Source organism: Thunnus albacares, chromosome 13, assembly GCF_914725855.1.
Source record: "Thunnus albacares chromosome 13, fThuAlb1.1, whole genome shotgun sequence".
In the NCBI taxonomy this organism is placed as follows: Eukaryota; Metazoa; Chordata; class Actinopteri; order Scombriformes; family Scombridae; genus Thunnus; species Thunnus albacares.
In genome coordinates this window covers 7,421,879-7,439,738 of record NC_058118.1, presented here as the reverse complement: position 1 = coordinate 7,439,738, position 17,860 = coordinate 7,421,879, and the positions used below count along the sequence as shown (strand labels likewise).

General features: G+C 39.9%; 1 protein-coding gene across 1 annotated transcript; it reads left to right on the top strand.

The window, feature by feature from the left end:
• Window positions 1–680: 680 nt before the first annotated feature.
• aspa (aspartoacylase) lies at window positions 681–8,723 on the top strand. Its single transcript, XM_044370279.1, has 6 exons — window positions 681–1,289; window positions 3,732–3,927; window positions 5,443–5,536; window positions 5,679–5,786; window positions 7,293–7,402; window positions 7,547–8,723. The coding sequence occupies exons 1-6, from the start codon at window positions 1,048–1,050 to the stop codon at window positions 7,736–7,738; spliced, it is 942 nt and encodes a 313-aa protein (XP_044226214.1). The 5' UTR covers window positions 681–1,047; the 3' UTR covers window positions 7,739–8,723.
• The last annotated feature ends 9,137 nt before the right edge of the window (window positions 8,724–17,860 follow it).

The following is a 17,860-nucleotide window of genomic DNA, read 5'->3' as shown; positions in this document are numbered from 1 at the left end:
TTGTCTCCCCCTTCTGGAATTGTGAGTAATTACAAAAACACTCTACGCTGTCGTCTCCTGCATACAGGTCGTTCCCCCCCACCCCCAGGGCAGAGGTAATGAGGTAAATATCTATTTTCCGCCACAGAAATGTGTACTACCAGCACTTCCGGTGCGCCAGCGCGGGAAAGTCGCCACAGACATCAGATTTAAAAACTATGTACTGTGAAATACAGATAGATTTATCTGGCGGTGATAAACTTAATGAGCATTGTGTGAACTTGTTTGGCAAGTTCTTACGGAAGTTCACTTATATGTAAAAGTTCCACACTGCAGGTTTACTTACTCAACTAAGCACCTTCACATTGTAGACCGATAAAAAACCAACCTTTGCCCGTCTACATTAGCAGATTATAAAAAACAAATCCACTTTATTTAGCCTATAGGCCTGTTCTGTGTGTATACATTATACCTCACTACATCACAACAAAAGTGAAAAAAGTCATCAAAAGTACACATTTTACAAAGCTTATTGTTATTGTTGTTGTTGTTGTTGTTTTTATTATTGATAATAATAATTAGTAGTTGTCTTTACATCGTCATTTTATAGCCTATATTGCTGCAGGATTAGGGGTAACTCTCCGAGGGAGGTATGGTGAAGTCTACACCCTGAGCGGACTCTGGAAGTCTGCAGAAAGTCTGCTTGAGGGCTCTTGTGGACCTGATAAAATGCGGGTTTGAACAGCTCTCAGCACCCGCAGACTTACGGGGAACGCGCCCGCAAAGTCCGCGAGTCTGCAAGTGCGGTGGCGTCTGGACATTTGGATTCAGTCAATGGGACTAACCTTGTTGACCGGAGTTTAGCCTGCAACTCGAGATGTCGTGCACAACTCAGCGCCTTTTACGCACGGTGACTGATCGTGACAGCCCAGCGGGCACGTTACGTAAGCGCGCAGCCACAGTGGGCATTTAAACAGTGAGGCTGCGAAGCTCCAGCTGGAAACTTTTCCTCTGCCGTTGAGACCAACGTGTCTTCATCCAGGCTCTGCACAGTTTCTCTGTCTAGATATGTCTTCTTATAACAACAGCGTGTGTTTGAACGAGGCCAGGAGAGTAGCGATTTTCGGAGGGACTCATGGGAACGAGATGTCCGGCGTGACGCTCGTGAACCTGTGGGTGAAGAATAGCGCCGAGATACAGAGGAAAGGGGTCGTGACCAAACCTTTCATCACCAACCCGAGGGCTGTGGAGAAATGCACCAGATATGTGGACACGGATCTGAACCGAGCCTTCACACCAGAAAACCTCAGGTAAACACAACACACACCTGCTGTCATAGCCAGTGTCGCTGCTGGGTGCTGTTGTTCCTATCTGCTGTCACGTGTTGAACACAATCTGTTTCATGGCACGGATCCACAAAATTAATTTTTCGGATTTGGTTTTGAGCTCAATTTTATAGGTCTACTGAAAAAAAACATGGCACATTTGCATACTAGTGCTGTAAATTCTGACATTGTGTGAATGGTCTTACTTACTGTAAGTACATGTTGCCATTACGGTAGTTTTTTTGCGAATGAAATGACTAAAATCCGAGCTAATTATTGTGCTTGGGACCCAGTGGAATCTCCTTAAGGATCCATCTGTGTTAAAGGATCTGGGCCACAGTGAGTGGAAATGTGATGGAAAATGTAATGACAGCTTAAATTATGTAACATTATTGACATAATTGACCATTTATGTGTGTGCTCTGGTAGACAAATGAGGAAAAGATTCTGGGATCTCTCAGTGAGAACATGATGGTTAACACAATAGAATGAAAAACAACGCGGTGTGGACGTAAACAAGGTGTAGGACGTCTGAATATAGGATTCATACTCTTTTATTGTAGGAATTCCTACAGTAAAACAGTCACGTGGACACTTCCATCATACTGTTATTATCACAGGTAGTGTGTGTGTGTGTGTGTGTGATTGTGTGATTGTGTTTACCATCGTCCATGCCCCCCATACCCCCACCCCGTCCCACCCCCCTCACCTGCGCCTCTGCCAATAACAGCCGAGCAGCGTGCCCCCTCCTCTTGGACTTCAGCTGACTGCCAGCCAGCAGGAAAAACGTGAGCGAAACGTGACCGAGCTGCAAATGATTTAAGACGATTTTTTTTCGCTCCTTTTTTTTGTGTGTGCACTACAGCGTAAAATTAAGTCTTATGCAAACCCTGGCTCATACAGTCAAGTGTGCACGAGCACGCACAGCAGCCTATTTACTAATGTGGTTGGATAACAGCATCTCTATTCATAAATCATAATAGGAACAATGTAATAACACTCCCAAGGTTATTGTAGTGTGTTTGTTGTTTCCAGAGGGGAAATTATGATTATCACCATGATATTTTTAAGTGGGCTTATTTATTTATTCAATCTTGACCTTTTGCCATCATATGGTATCACTGATATTCCTGTTATGGGAATATTGTGGTGTTTACGGTACTTTTGGATAGTGTGTATATACAGTAGAGTGACAATAAGTGTACTTAATAGTGATACTATTGAAGGATTTCTGATGATATACAACATATTTTTCAGTAGTGTCTTTGTGAAAGCTCTCATCGTATGGGGGAAGTGACTGTCACTGCCTCATCATGCAGATGATTTTTTTTCTCTTAAAAGATCTTCTCAGCGCTCTCCAGCTTACAAACTGTTTGGCCTTTCTGAAGGCAACATATAAGAAGATTAACTACTTTCTAAAAACAGCACACAGTGTCATTTTCTTCAACTTAAATAGACAGACAACTCTGCTCTTCCCCATATTTAGTGACTGTGTGTCATTTCAGTTTAACTTAGTATGTTGGAGACCACTTTATCAGCTGTAGCTGACACTATGCCTGTGTACTGATGTGCCGGCAGTCCAGACAATACCAGATATTTGCTGAAAATGGGGTCTAAAGAGCAGATGTGAGGGAGGTGAGACAATATGGGCAGCAGAGGTGCTATTCTACAGTAGTTTGGAGAATGTCCTAGACTAGGGGTTATTTTGAAATGCTTTAAAAGAGCTAAGAGAGAGAGAAAAAGGGCAGCTCTCATTCTCTCTGTGGAGAGCATATACAGTGTAATGTCTGTCTAGGGAAAAAAGCAAGCTTAGCCCGGGGGACAAAACAAACTTCTCAAGGATCATTTAGTGCCGACATGCAAGAGAAAGTGGAGAAAGTGGATTAAATTTCTTCTGAATGCTCACAAAAGGAGGCCACTGTCCTGTTGAATCCAGCTTTTGTGTCCCAGTGTAGACTTAATGACTGTCATGACTTTCTACATTAACAACAAAATAGGTGTAATCATCTGCAGTCACAGTTATTAATGTTTTCCTGTTACCCACACGTGAAAAACTGTTGGAAATACAATGCATACATTCACCACATAAACAGGAAATTCTTGTTTTTTGGCTTTTGACGCTTGTTGTAGATGATCTCTAATTTAACCACACAGTTACTGTGTTAACATGCAGGCTTCTATCCACAGAGACAGAACAGTTAGGTAAAAGTGTTACAGGGTATCTTGGACAAGTACACACCTTTGTGTAAATCATTAACATGTTTCATTGTTCATTGTTCTTTTCAGCCTAACTTTCTGATAAGATATAAATCCAATGACGTCAAATATGAATTCTTTGATTGACCGCTTTCTAATGCTGCGTGCATGTGCGTGTGTGTGTGTGTGTGTGTGTGTGTGTGTGTGTGTGTGTGTGCATGTGCCCTGCAGTGCCCTGGAGGGAGATGACCTGCCCTACGAGGTGAAGAGAGCTCAGGAGATCAACAGGATATTTGGACCTAAAGGAAGCCCAGAGGCCTACGATGTCATCTTTGACCTCCACAACACGACGTCCAACATGGGCTCCACTCTAATTCTGGAAAGCTCCAAAGACCACTTCAATCTGCAGATGATGAACTACATCAAGGTGACGACCTCGGAGAGAGGTTTAAAATCTGACTGAATCTTTACACCTCACAGCACAAACACACCTCTGTAGGAGCAGCATTAGCTATTATGGGGATCTGCTGCTGTAACCATTTCCATAATTTACAGTATGCAACATGTATCATTTTTTTTAAACTTCTCAAAAAGAGAGAAAGTGACAGCTAGAGACTTTGTGTCTCTGGTTTCCTCTTACATCTATCTTCCAAATCATTGTGTGTGCTGAAGAGTCAATGTTTTACTAAAATTAGCTCTCTTTGGAGAGGTTCAGTTAACCTATGTGAATAATGTCATGATCTGTTTACCTTTACGTGTTGGACAAACTCATCTAAAGGATCAACCATCCAAACACACCCGAGGGTCACCTGTTTTTCTTTGGTCATTATGTTCTCTGAGCCACAAATGGCAGATGAGTGTGAGAAGATGCCTTTATGTGTTTCATATACATACACAAAGGTGTTCAGGGCCTTTGTCTATGATGTTACATATAGCATAACATTTGTTTTGGCACATTGCTGCAATGTTATGGCAAAAATACAAACCTCACTTTGCAAACATTACATTAGCTTGCTTACCTGTTTGGAATATATTGTGCAAGGTGTCTTATTAGCTCTTGTTCCTTTTCTTGCTCTACAGCACAAAACAAAGGCATGCAGAGCAACACCAGGGAGAAAAAGAAAAGCCAAAAGTATCTTTGTGACAGAGCTTATGAGCAACGTGTTCTAACACAAAATGCTTACACAGAAATGCATAAAGCCCAGTATACTATCACCAAGCATCAGCTGTATGATGACTCATTTCTTTGCTGTGTGTTAGATAACAAACTGAACTTTGAGTTCTTTGACTGACTTTCTGGTAACTGCCAGCAATCATTATTCTGCTCAGAAACTGAGTCAGGCTGGTTTCCTCAACAGGGATTGAGCCTCGTCTAATGACTAAAGGCAGGCTTCTATAATATGTGTTGTAGAATGGGAAGAATGTACGGGACAGTACTGATGACTTTGTCTGGACTTGAGCAGAAAGATGTTGGAGCCCTGCAGTCAACTCGGGTCCTCCACTGATTCAGAGACCCCTCAGTCAAAATAAACACAAACAATCTACTATTATTTGAATTATCCACAGTTTAAACTCAGTAGAACATGGTGACAACAATTGACAACAATAAATTATGAAGACAAGAATCACAGTGCTGTTTGTGCTGAAAATGATTTTGTGCCTTTACTGATTACCAAGACAGACTACCAACTTAAGCTTGATTCATGCACATGGTCATTGAGTTTGTTTGCTTTTTATTGCATGTGTCATATTTGTTGCGATGTGAGTTGGTGCAAATGTCATTTTCAATTTAATTCCATTCTGTTGAGCAGAAGCTTAAACTAGTCACTCACAGTTAAAGTAGCTCTGCTTAAGACAGCTGGCTGATGTGACGCATGTGACTTTGTTAAGGTGTGTTTTTATTTTTTTGCTAGATCTTGTTTTTGCTGCTTTTGTGTTGCAGAAAGCCATCGCTCCAGCCAGCTGTCTTGTTCTGCTGAATGAACACCCTCTTCTGAAATATTCCACTTCACGCTCTGTAGCCAAGCACCCTGTTGGTGAGTCTCTCAAGAACAGCCAAATCGCTCAGGGAGACTATGGACAAAGGAAATAACGTTTAAGCCATTCCCAAGGTGTCCATTCAGTTGGTGGGAAATAGTTTTACATGTGCAAATGAGTCTTTTGATTGTTTTATTGCAGGTCTGGAAGTGGGTCCTCAGCCTCAAGGTGTTTTGAGGAGTAATATCTTTGAAGCTATGAGGGCAATACTGAAACATGCCCTGGACTTCATCGATCTGTTTAATGAAGGTAGGGGAAGCAGCTTAAAAATGTAAGTTATGACATACCACGTTTATATGGCAAGAGGCCATTTTTGCAGGAAATAACTACACTGTCTCTAGAATTTTTCCTTGGGGATGATTAATATTATGATTCATTCATTGTGTGTTATGTAACTTTATGGTCAGTCTGTACATCTGTCAGCATAACGAGAAACTAGACGAGAAATGACATATAACTCATGGGTGCCCGTCTGATTTACCTACACCCAGAAGTCTAAATTTATCTGCATTTGCCTCATCTTCGCCTCCGCTCTACCCCTTTTCTTCCCCACAACATGGAACAGTGTTTGCATGTTTAGGTGCAAAGCAGCTTTTCCTTCCCCTTTTTACGTAAACAAGCGGTCTGTGCCAAGTGTGAGTTGCAGTTCTGTTGGTTTCCCCCGACTGGCCTGCTGTTGAATGGCCTGCTTGTTGGGAGTTGGTCAGTTTCCATGTCATTAGGGTCTGGCTGCCAATGAGTGTGGTAATCTTCTGTCGTGGGGCCACACTGGTGCTGATGAATGCTCTGGCATGGTGATGAATTGGTGTTCCTGCTCTCTGAAGCTGAGCACCATGACGAAACAACTCTTTAAGCTATACGAGATTACAATGCTGTTACAGTTCGACATGACTTCCTCTGCAGAATAACCATCACATAGATTCAGTCGGCAACGGTGATGACTTTTGGAACCCCCATGCTGCACCTTGCATATCAATACAGCTGAGTGGTCTCACTTAGGTTGCAAAGCAAAGCATTTGAGTCTGGACTCAAAAAGCACTGCCCTTCCTGTGTTGTTTCGGAGGTTGAATTGGGCCATTTTGGCAGTGTCTACCATCTTCCAGCACCTGAACAATAAATTGATAATTAAAGAAGACAATTGTCAGACCTGTTAATAATGAAAATAATTGTTGGTTGCAGTCTTACAGTACTCTATGATGGAATGATATTACCCTGCCCTCAGTTTTGTGTGTGCAATTCGATAAAAGAGTCCCTCCTCAAGACCAGGACCACAAGACGGAAGACCAGTCATAGCTGATATCATACTTCACTTTTGCAAATTTGTTACATTTTTTTGATTAATAAAATAGACCCGAATGATATGGAGCAAACCTGGGCTTTTGGGGCCCCTGGGCCGCTTTGCCTGGTTGGTAATCCAGCCTTGCATATACAGTTGTTGTTTTTTTTAAATCACATGACATCATGGTATCCCACGTAAAACATCAACTTTTGTTTACTTATGTTAATATATTGGGGTTTTTTTAAGTCTCAGATTGTGTCCATTATTTCAAAATAACTGAAAATACTGAAAGTTTTTTTCTCCTCCAAGTGGAATAAGTGCCATGATTCTGAGGATAATATGACCTTGTGAAAAAGTGTTACAAAAAGCTAAAAATGCTTGAATTTTTTGTGATAGTCACATTTTTCATCAGTGTTCAACAGGTTTCTTTAAGATGCTTACAATATCAGAGATGTTGTGTGCTGTGTGTTATTTAGGTATGGAGTTCCCTCCCTGTACAGTGGAAGTTTTCCGGGTCACAGAGAGGATCGACTACCCCAGAGATGCCAACGGAAACATCATTGCCATGGTGCATCCCAATCTGCAGGTTAAAAAAAAAACATATTTGACCCATTGCACCTGTAAATATAAGATATTATGAAAGAGGAAATGAGAAATCCTTGGTTGATGTTTTCCTTGGAGCAACACACTCAAGTTACTCTTCTGTGGTTATTGCTTGTTGTTGTTTCAGGACTGCGACTGGGAGCCGCTGAACCCCGGTGACCCTATGTTCCAAACGTTTGATGGGAAGACCATCCACTACCAAGGCTCTGGAACCGTCTATCCCACTTTTATTAATGAGGCAGCCTATTATGAAAAACAACAGGCGTTTGTAACCACCAGGCGAGAAACCTTGGTGGCAAGCGGCATCAGAAAAGCATAAAAACTGGTTTGTAAGGCTAACAGCGATCTTGAATATGTGCTAGTCACAGCAACATGTATAGATTTTGCACTTTGTTCTGTTAGCAAATGACAGACTTTCCTCACATATTGATTAGATACCATCTTTTACACTCTGATTTAGTTTTTTATGCGTTTACTATCAGAAAATCAATTAACTATGCAAAGAACATTTGTGGAGGCTTTGCAAAGAGTCACTGTGAAAGTCTTTCATCTGAAGACTGGTATATCGTTGTGATAAGTATTTATGATACTATTGTTATTTAAAAACCTATTTACATTAAATCAACTAAATTTTTATAATATTAAAGGCCAGGCTTAATCATGGATGACTTATGAATCCTTATACACCATTCTTTAAGTTTCCTTTTTACTGCTCAGGAAGGCCATTGAGGATCATAACCTGCAACTTTTGACCCAAAACTGTAGTCATTTGTCTTCTTCTGAAATTATACTTGTAAAATCTTCGGGAGGGTGTTTGTGGCCTTTGATACTACCTACCTGTAACTCCAGTGGTTGCATCTGTGGTGCTGTCCTATTGTTGCCTTAAAAAAAAAAAGAGAGATTTCAGTGAAAATTGCACAACAAATTTGGAGTGGAATTTGTAGATTACGTGTTGGATAACAAGATATTATTTTGATAAGAAATGGTATGTGTTCTGTTCCTCAATACAAATGGGATGCAGTTTGAAACATGTTTTATAATAATATATATGTGTCTATTTTGATATCCTTGTACTGTATGTTTGGTTTTAAGTGATGTATAGGACTTGAATAATGGAAAGCATATGTACTTTCTAATGTTTTTACGTCTTTGTTGTCTCAAAGTGTATCGCTGTGGTCTTACAGTCATTCATTTTTATAATGTTAATTCATTATTTTTGGTAGCAACATTTATAAGATTAGTAAAACTCACTGTCTTTGATGTCCTGTGGAAATTGTCCAATCAATAAATATAGTACTATGCTATTTTATTGTTTATTATTGTTGTTGCAGATGCACTCTTCATACTGTGTTGCTTTGACTCCGTCATGCTTGTTTTGTCATGCACTTGCAGCCACAAGAGGGCATCACACAACCACTGATCTGTAATCTGTATGTGGCCCTCTGCTGCAACTTAGAATATAATGGAGTAGTTGCAGACTGTCAGAGCTGGATCTTTTGCTCTTCAGCCTGCCACTGCTGGAGTGCATGTCAAAACATTATAGCCAGCATGCCATTACCAAGGAATTTACCCTTTAATTATTTCAATAGGAGAACTTTTCTTGTTCCAGAACTACATATCTATAGCTCAAATATACAACCAAAGTTTTTATACTTGACAGAAATAGTCAAAAACACCACTTAAATGCTGTATATTCATATATACTAGAACATTCATTATGTTTCATATAATTGGATGACAGTCCATATTTAAACTCTTTATGCAGCCATAAAGGAGTGGATGTCATTTGGTAAAATATTAAGAACACATTCGGAGCCTTGACGTCTAACCACTTAATTTAGATAGATTAGATTAGATTAGATTAATTTAAGTGTTGAAAATCTTGTCCAAAGCTTAGTCTAATTTGTCTAATTTTTAACAAAACTCTATGTCGTCTTTGTCACAGCACACACTTGAGCTACTTTTCAAAAAAAAAAAAAACATCTGTCACTGACGCATTTTAACACAACATTGCATGTTGTGTACGTATAAAAAGTATGTTGCAGATAAGATGTTCAGCAAACATGTCTGCAAACAACAGATGTGTTTACAATGACGCATCCTTTGCAATGACTAAACACTAAATGCTACAATTACAGCACAACTGAGAATTTTGCACATGTTGTTGTTGCAAGACACTATTGGTCGCTTCTTGTTCTCAGAGATGAATTCATATTAGGAAGTAAATCAGATTTCAGAATATTTGGAATTGAATGGCAATGAATGACGCTGAGAAATGCTGGAGGTGTCATTTAATCTGTGAATATATCGGTAACAGAAAAGCATGCACATTTAACAGGATAATTATACTAATACATTATTTTGCCTTATTATGCACCTTTGGTTAATGCAATACATGGACATGTGGATCAGAAATTCCTGATTTTGTTGTCTAATGAATAAATTCACTTTGGGAATGAACCAAAATGAGTGTGTACATGCTGTAGAGCGGTCTTTTTTTGTGTCTGTTAACAGCACAGCCCTACATAGTGTTTCCTTAGACATAATCACTGGAATGAACACAGCACACATGAGAAGGTCTGGACTCAGCTGTCACACTTCTGCGTTCCACAAGCTGACTCTATTGAAGACATGTAGATTAACCTGAAAAGTCCATACATTTTCTGTCAGGCCAGTTTCATGACTACAGGCTATAGTCGTAGCCTTTCTCATCTATTCATTACAGTAACCTGATCGGGGCTGTCAGGTCTGTAATGAGTGCTGATCAATGATTCCTCCTGGCTAGAGAAAGCTTTTAGGAGAATGATCTTTCAGTTCTGGGCAGTGATCCAAATGGGCACTCGAAAAACCAAGAGTCCATCTCTGCCCCCACCCTCCGCTCACTGTCCGTAGTGATAACTTTCTCCCCTGTTGTATTGCATTACAACTCTATTTTACTGGAAGTCTCCTACTTGGCTGCTTACCAGTTTTTTTTTTTATCCGGACACAGCTGCACAGATCCTGCTGAGGTTAAAATGATCAGATTTTAAGTTTACCCCTTTGTGTAATTATCAATCATGTAAATCACCATGATCACAAGTTTTTAAGGTATGATTTAACACATTTGCCCATTGCTACATTTGAAAATGTTGGAACTAGTAGATGTAAGGTGTCTGTGTTCTGTGGGTGGGAGAGGCTGAGCAGGAGTAACATTTCTTACCAAAGATTTTTCTGCAGTGATAAAATAGCATCAATCAAAACAAGCAAGAGAATGAGGATGTGTTCATCTGAGCTATGGCATGTTCCTGTATAAAATATGCACATGCAAATGCATTTCAAAGGCATCCACGTGTTTGCGGTGCCAAATAAGTGCTGAGGCCTGATAACACAAAGCCTGATAAATGAGCACAAAACTCTTCCCTTGTGTCTAACCACTGAAACCAACAGCTGAAGGGGAGGAGACTGGTTTCAGAGGGAACAGGCAAGCTCTAGTCACAGTGCCCTCCTTTTGCAATCAAGCGAGTTACCAAATGCTTATTCATGCTATTAAAACAATAAGTGAGATGATAAAAACAAGACCCATAAATGGATCTGTGTTAAACTATGAAAAAGAATTAGATTCTCATTGATTTTCTCTGGCACTCAAAGTAAGTGTTACACCTTTTCCTCTTCTCTGGATATCATAGTACTCTAATATGTTCTGAGAGAGAAAAGTAGGCTATGTCATTGTGTAGTGTGCAGTCAATGCTGCTTGAACAGAGAACCATGAGAAACCCATCAGATTAGAGAGGACAAAATGTTTCCAATAGCTCTGTACTTGAATATAAAACTGCACAATACAGCAAAGTTCACTATTAAAATAATACCGAAAAATGACTTTTTATAATTCATTTAAGTTGAATTATAAGAACAATGTGTAATCTTTTCAGCCAATGAATAAAATGTTCTATTCTGAAAAGAGAAGACTCATTTGGGACCAGGATAACAGACCACCATTTCATCTGTCATATAAACATCATGTTATTTTGCAAAAATGTGATTATAAGTGACTTCACATTTGTCACATGGCGTGTCCACCTTAACCACCAGGTTAAACCTGTTATCATCCTGATATCTTTTCATCACTGTCTCCACCAGCAACTGTTGCTTTCAGGTGCTGTCAGATGTTTTTGGACCATAGAGCATGACGGAATATTCTGTGGTGGGCTACAAAAGACATATTAGATATTTTATATGGAGGTATAAGAAGTGAGAACAATTTATGTTACAAAAATTATTAATTATTAATTATATAATTAATATTGTTTGGATTGTTTCTCTATTCTATATAATTTATTGTGACTTTTGTCTAGTTTTTGCCTTTTTATATATTTTTCTGCTGTTTTCCTTACACTGAATAATGTCGTTATTTTAATATCACTAACACATTTGACCTAGAACACAATCTGTGACCCTGGAAACCAAATATAACACCTGATCTAAGTAGGCCATAGTTCTGTGGTTGAGTTCTAAATGTTCAAGCCACAAGAACAATGTTTTTTTTTCTCCCAAAGCCAAACACACTTGCTTCAATGCTGGTAATGAGGTGTGAACCTTTGATTTGATTCTTTTTTAAAAAAAATACTTTTAGTTTTAGTTTCTTTTAAGGACACAGAACAGATGGGGCTCTGAGACAAGACATCACAATCAGTAAAAGAAAAGAGCACAGGTTGGAGAGAGTCACTATTATTGTAACATTTTTCATTTTTCACTCTTTTACTCACAACTTCTTACCTACATATGTAATATTTTCAGGCAAACAACCTGCATGTGTTATAAACCTCTTAAAGTTTTTCAATAGAGAAAACAAGAAGCACTCATCATGAGTATCATTTGTAACAGCGTGAGCTACGGTTGTAACACAGCTAAAAAACAGCATTAAACAAATAGTGTTCATGGCAAATCAACAATATTTCAGTGAAGCAACTCTTTCTACGTTGATTTCATGCCATGGATGTGATCAGATAATGCATACAACAAAATGATATTATTAAAACTTACCTGATGTACCAGTTGGCGCATTTGTGTTCTTCCTTGTCGGCAAGTACATTAATTACACCTACATAGTTTGTGAATTGGATTGATGGAAGTTGTAAAAATACTATACAGCCCTAATCTGATTTAGAATATAATTGAATGACATCTGACTGAACACAGAGTATTGGCCACTACAGCGCATGCTTTTTGGGGAGGCCCATGTGTAATAATGCCCTGAGGCCTGGAGGGTCAAAAATGTAGTAACACCCTAGATCACTAAGCTTTACATTCTATGCTATAACCACACAGTGCAGTCCACCAGCAAACAAAGGGGAACATTAATCAAGCTGTGCTCACAAATCCAGGCAGTTACAAATGTAACATGTTACAAATGAGCTCCTGGTTGCGCCCATGCTTTGTCCTTCCTTACAGACCAGAACTAGCATGCATGACATATGAAAACTATGCTAACTGATGAAGAACAGATACATGCAGACAACCATGTGGATTTTAGCTCCACAACATACAAGCACAACTTTATATTTGAAAAATACTTCTGGATCTTAATTTTTACTTACTTTGAGCTAAACTGGTTTTCCCGCCACCCTGCAGAGAGGACGAATCCTGTTGATATTTCTTAGGGATGTTTGGTACTGCACTGGCCACATGCTGACGTGATGAGGTCATGATGGCATTTACATAATGTGTGTGTGTGTTACAACTGTAACATGTTAACTTTAAGGCGACTCTCCCCTACAGTTCATAATGCATTTACATGGAGCCCATCTGAGGTCAGCTGAGAAAAAGAAGCTATCATGTGTAAATCTGTACTCTCAGTTTAGAAGGCTTATAAACTATGCTCTTGGATTACAAAACCATGCCCTTGGATTTGCAATCCACATGCTCAAATAACTTTTGGACTTTTCACAGTGGTCATTGTATAGCTTATTTATTGTACCTTTCAGTTTGAGGCTAGTGGGGAAGCAGCTAATATTAACTTCCCGGGCTTACTTGTTGGGAAAACTTTGTGTCACAACAATGTGAGATACTACTTATCCAGTTATGAAGCATCAAACAGGGTGAAGACAATTTACAATTTCAAAAAATATTTAAAAATAAAAAGACATATATAATTAATAATATTATAATTATTACATTTTTTAAAAAGGTATTCCACCCTGTTAGGGACATATACATAGTTATCACAAAATAAAAATACTGTAAATATTAAACCTGCAGTGTGGAGCTTTTACATATGAATGAATGTTCGTTACATTCAAGCCCTTTCCAGATGAGTTCACACAATGCTGATTAAGCCTATCAACACCAGGTAAATCCCTGTATTTCACAGTATATTGTACTGGAATCTGGTGTCAAGTTTGACATTCCCTCGCTGGCCGGATGAATGCATACTGGCATTAGAGACTTCCACTGGCCAAGTGGCTAACTTCTGGTTAGCTCTCTGCTAACTTGAATGGGGATAGAATAATTTAATCGTGCAGCTCTTCTAGACTTTACAAATGTTATTGGAGTCATTTTACAAAGGTTGTGTGAACAACATAGCGTTGGAACAGGCTACGGCCAAGCCTATGACATAAGCACGTGTCAACAGTGTTTTTGTAATTACTCTCACTGCCAGAAGGGGCAGATGACAGTCCCGCACTACAGCTTTAAACAATAATGAGCTTTACGTGGATAGTATATGTGCCTTATGCCATCATAGTATTTTTTATTCTTGAAACAATAACAAAACAATTATTCATGAATAGAATATGTCTTGATTATTAAGAACCGGTACGTTTTTAGACCCATTTTTGTCGATGGTAAATAAAAAAAACATATCTTTGCTGTTAATGCTCCTCACCTCCCAAAATTACACAAAACTGTGCCAAACATTTAATGTTGCTGTCAAATTGTTATTTAAAAATTACTTGTCCAAGAGGGTGGAAAACCAGTGTTAACAGGTTCTAACTGTGGATGAGTTTTCCCTCATTGTCCTGCATACTTTGTCATCTGCAATGTGTGAAACTCCACCTATATAATAATGTTTAAAAACAATCACTTTTTTTTCCAGATGTCCTTGCAATGTGCAAATTGGGGGAGGGTCACAACAAATAGCTTTGTGTGTGTGGCTCCTTATCACAATCAATCATGATGACAAGTGGCAAAACAATTCTCTGATCAGGTGGACAGAGAAAGAATTACATATTAGCAAGGACAGACAGAAGAAATTGTGTTTTATTTATTTGATTAAAAATAAAGATGCTGTAATTCATCATGTGATTATAATTAATTTCTTAAAGAAATACAACATTTTGGCACAAAACAAGTGATACATTCATCAATTAGAGTATCTGGCAGAGGTAGTGGCAAATATAAACCTTGAATGTTGCTTGTAAAGTGATAAAAACTGGACCTGCCAAAGTTCTATTATTAACTTGTAGGTTTAACAGACATGCATACATCGGGTCAGTACAAAAACATGAACACCGAACAATGATTAACAAGTAATAACAAACAAACACATAAACCATCACAAGGAGGAACAGTAATGGACAGGGATGCCTTTTTTTGTGGTTTGGCTCTTTTGTTCGTACCTCCATGTTGAGTGATCTACCTGTAAAGACCTTTTATTGAGGGCCTGCGGTCCTTTGATCAGGCACAGTACCTGATTGTCAGCGTATCAGCTGATGTCTTTTCACAATGCATGGAGGGTTTCACCCCAAGTCCAGCACCCTGAGACTGTACACTAAGCGGAACGAGGGAGGCCGAGGACTGGTGAGCCAACATCCAGGAATACATCAGGAAGACGGCCCCCAAAGATGAACTGCTAAATGAATACCTCAGACAGCAGAAACCTGATGATGCAGAGGAGGAGGAGGAACCATCATGGAGGGACAAGCCCCTACACGGTATGTACCACCGACAGATAGAAGAAGTGGCTGATATCAAGAAATCCTACCAGTGGCTGGAAAAGGCTGGACTGAAGGACAGCACAGAAGCACTAATCATGGCAGCACAAGAACAGGCACTCAGTACAAGATCAATAGAGGTGGGGATCTACCACACCAGACAGGACCCCAGGGTGCAGGCTGTGCAAAGATGCTCCTGAGACAGTTCAGCACATAATAGCAGGGTGTAAGATGAAGGCAGGAAAAGCATACATGGAACGCCATAACCAAGTGGCTGGCATAGTGTACAGGACCATCTGCACTGAGTATGGGCTGGAAGTCCCAAGGTCACAATGGAAGACACCTCCTAAGGTGGTTGAGAATGACCAAGCCAAGATCCTGTGGGACTTCCAGATCTAGACTGACAAGCTGGTGATGGCTTACCAACTGGACATCGTGTCAAACAACAGAAGAAGGCAGTAGTGATAGATGTAGCAATCCCAAATGACAGCAACATCAAGAAGAAGGAACACGAGAAGATCGAAAAATAACAAGGGCTGAAAGAGGAGCTAGAAAAGATGTGGGGAGTAAAGGCAACAGTGGTGCTAGTGGTAATTGGAGCACTGGGGGCTGTGACCCACAAACTGAGAGAGTGGCTCCAGCAGATTCTGGGTACAGCATCTGGGGTCTCTGTCCAGAAGAGCGCAGTCCTAGGAACAGCTAAAATACTGTGCAGAACCCTTAAACTCCCAGGCCTCTGGTAGAGGACACGAGCTTGAGGAAGACACACCACCACCCCCCATGGGAGAGGGGGGTGAGAGGAAGATTATTATATATCGATCGGCCAAAACATTAAAACCACTTGACAGGCGAAGTGAATAATATTAATATTAGGCAGCAAGTGAACAGTCAGTTCTTGACGGTGATGTGTTTGAAGCAGAAAAATGGGCAAGCATAAGGATCTGAGCGACTTGGACAAAGGCCAAATTGTAATGGCTAGATAACTGGGTCAGAGCATCTCCAAAATGGCAGGTCTTGTGGGGTCTTCACGGTATGCAGTGGTCAATACCTGCCAGAGTGGTCCAAGGAAGGACAACCAGTGAACCAGTGACAGAGTGATTATGGGCACCTAAGGCTCACTGATGCATGTGGGAAGCAAAGGCCAGCCCATCTGGTCTGAACCCTAAGAAGAGCTACTGTAGCACAAATTGCTGAAAAAGTTCATTCTGGCCATGATAAACATGTGTCAGAACACACAGTACATCACAGCTTGCTGCGTTTGGGGCTGAGTAGCTGCAGACAAGTCAGAGTGCCCATGCTGACTATTGTCCACTGCCGAGCGATGGAGTGATGGAAGAAGATGGCCTGGTCTGATGAATCATGTTTTCTTTTACATCACATGGACGACCGGGTGCGTGTGCATCATTTACCTGAGAAGAGATGGAACCAAGATGCAGTATGGGAAGAAGGTAAGCCGGCGGAAGCAGTGTGATGCTCTGAGCAATGTTCTGCTGGGAAACCTTGGGTCCTGGCATTCATGTGGATGTTCCTTGGGCATGTACCACCTACCTAAACATTGTTGAAGACCAAGTACACCCCTTGATGGCAACAGTATTCCCTGATGGCAGTGGCCTCTTTCAGCAAGATAATGCACCCTGCCACACCACAAAAATCATTCAGGAATGGTTTTTAAGAACATGACAAAGAGTTCAAGGTGTTGCTTTGGCCTCCAAATTCCCAAGATCTCAATCCAAACGAACATCTGTGGGATGTGCTGGAAAAACAAGTCAGATCCATGGAGGTTCCATCGCACAACTTCAAGGACTTAAAGGTTGAAGGTTGAATTCCTGCCCCCCCCAAAAGTTTATATCACTTCCCTTCCTGAAAATGGTCTCAATGGAATTGTAGTCTTCTTTGGAAGGTGAGAAAGTACATACTAACAGGAAGATGACTTCAGGGACACACACAATGAAGAAAAAGGTAAAACAACAACAACTATAGTTTCACCTGATTTATATGCTATGATTAGAGGCAGTTTAGCCTAAACTATAACATAATTAAAGACTATTTTGAGGTTTTTATCATTTCATGGTTTATAGTTCTTGTGGAAGTTGATTACTTTGCACTGAAGACACGATAAAATTGAATGCATATATCAATTACTTGTCAATTGATTGTCTATTATCCCTGTTTAAGTGATAAAGAAGACCTAAATATATAATTTAAGCTGTTTATTATAAATATGTGACTCATTTTAGAGAAAATATGAGTGAGTAAATCATAGGGACAGAAAAGTCACTGTATAACGGGGACGAGTATAGATTTACACATGGATCTTTTTTCTCTCAGCTAACCCCAGGGGGGCTCCGTACATTTAAAAGGGTTCAGACAGAAAAAAGAAAAATAGCTGAAATCTTGGTGATTATAGCACTCCCATTTTCCCAGTTTTTATCATCTTCTCTTTTTGAAGTTGAAGGGTTTTTTTTGAAGTTGTCATTTTTTCCATGGAGCAAATAGAGTTGATTATGTTGATAATAGGGCAGTGGTGGGAGGGT

What these genes read in the sequence shown, in the direction of transcription:
- aspa (XM_044370279.1), top strand. Translation starts at nt 1,048, where the DNA reads ATGTCTTCTTATAACAACAGCGTGTGTTTGAACGAGGCCAGGAGAGTA. An exon ending in TGTAGCCAAGCACCCTGTTG is followed by an intron (nt 5,537 to 5,678) that starts GTGAGTCTCTCA and finishes GTTTTATTGCAG; the next exon opens with GTCTGGAAGTGGGTCCTCAG. An exon ending in TGGTGCATCCCAATCTGCAG is followed by an intron (nt 7,403 to 7,546) that starts GTTAAAAAAAAA and finishes TTGTTGTTTCAG; the next exon opens with GACTGCGACTGGGAGCCGCT.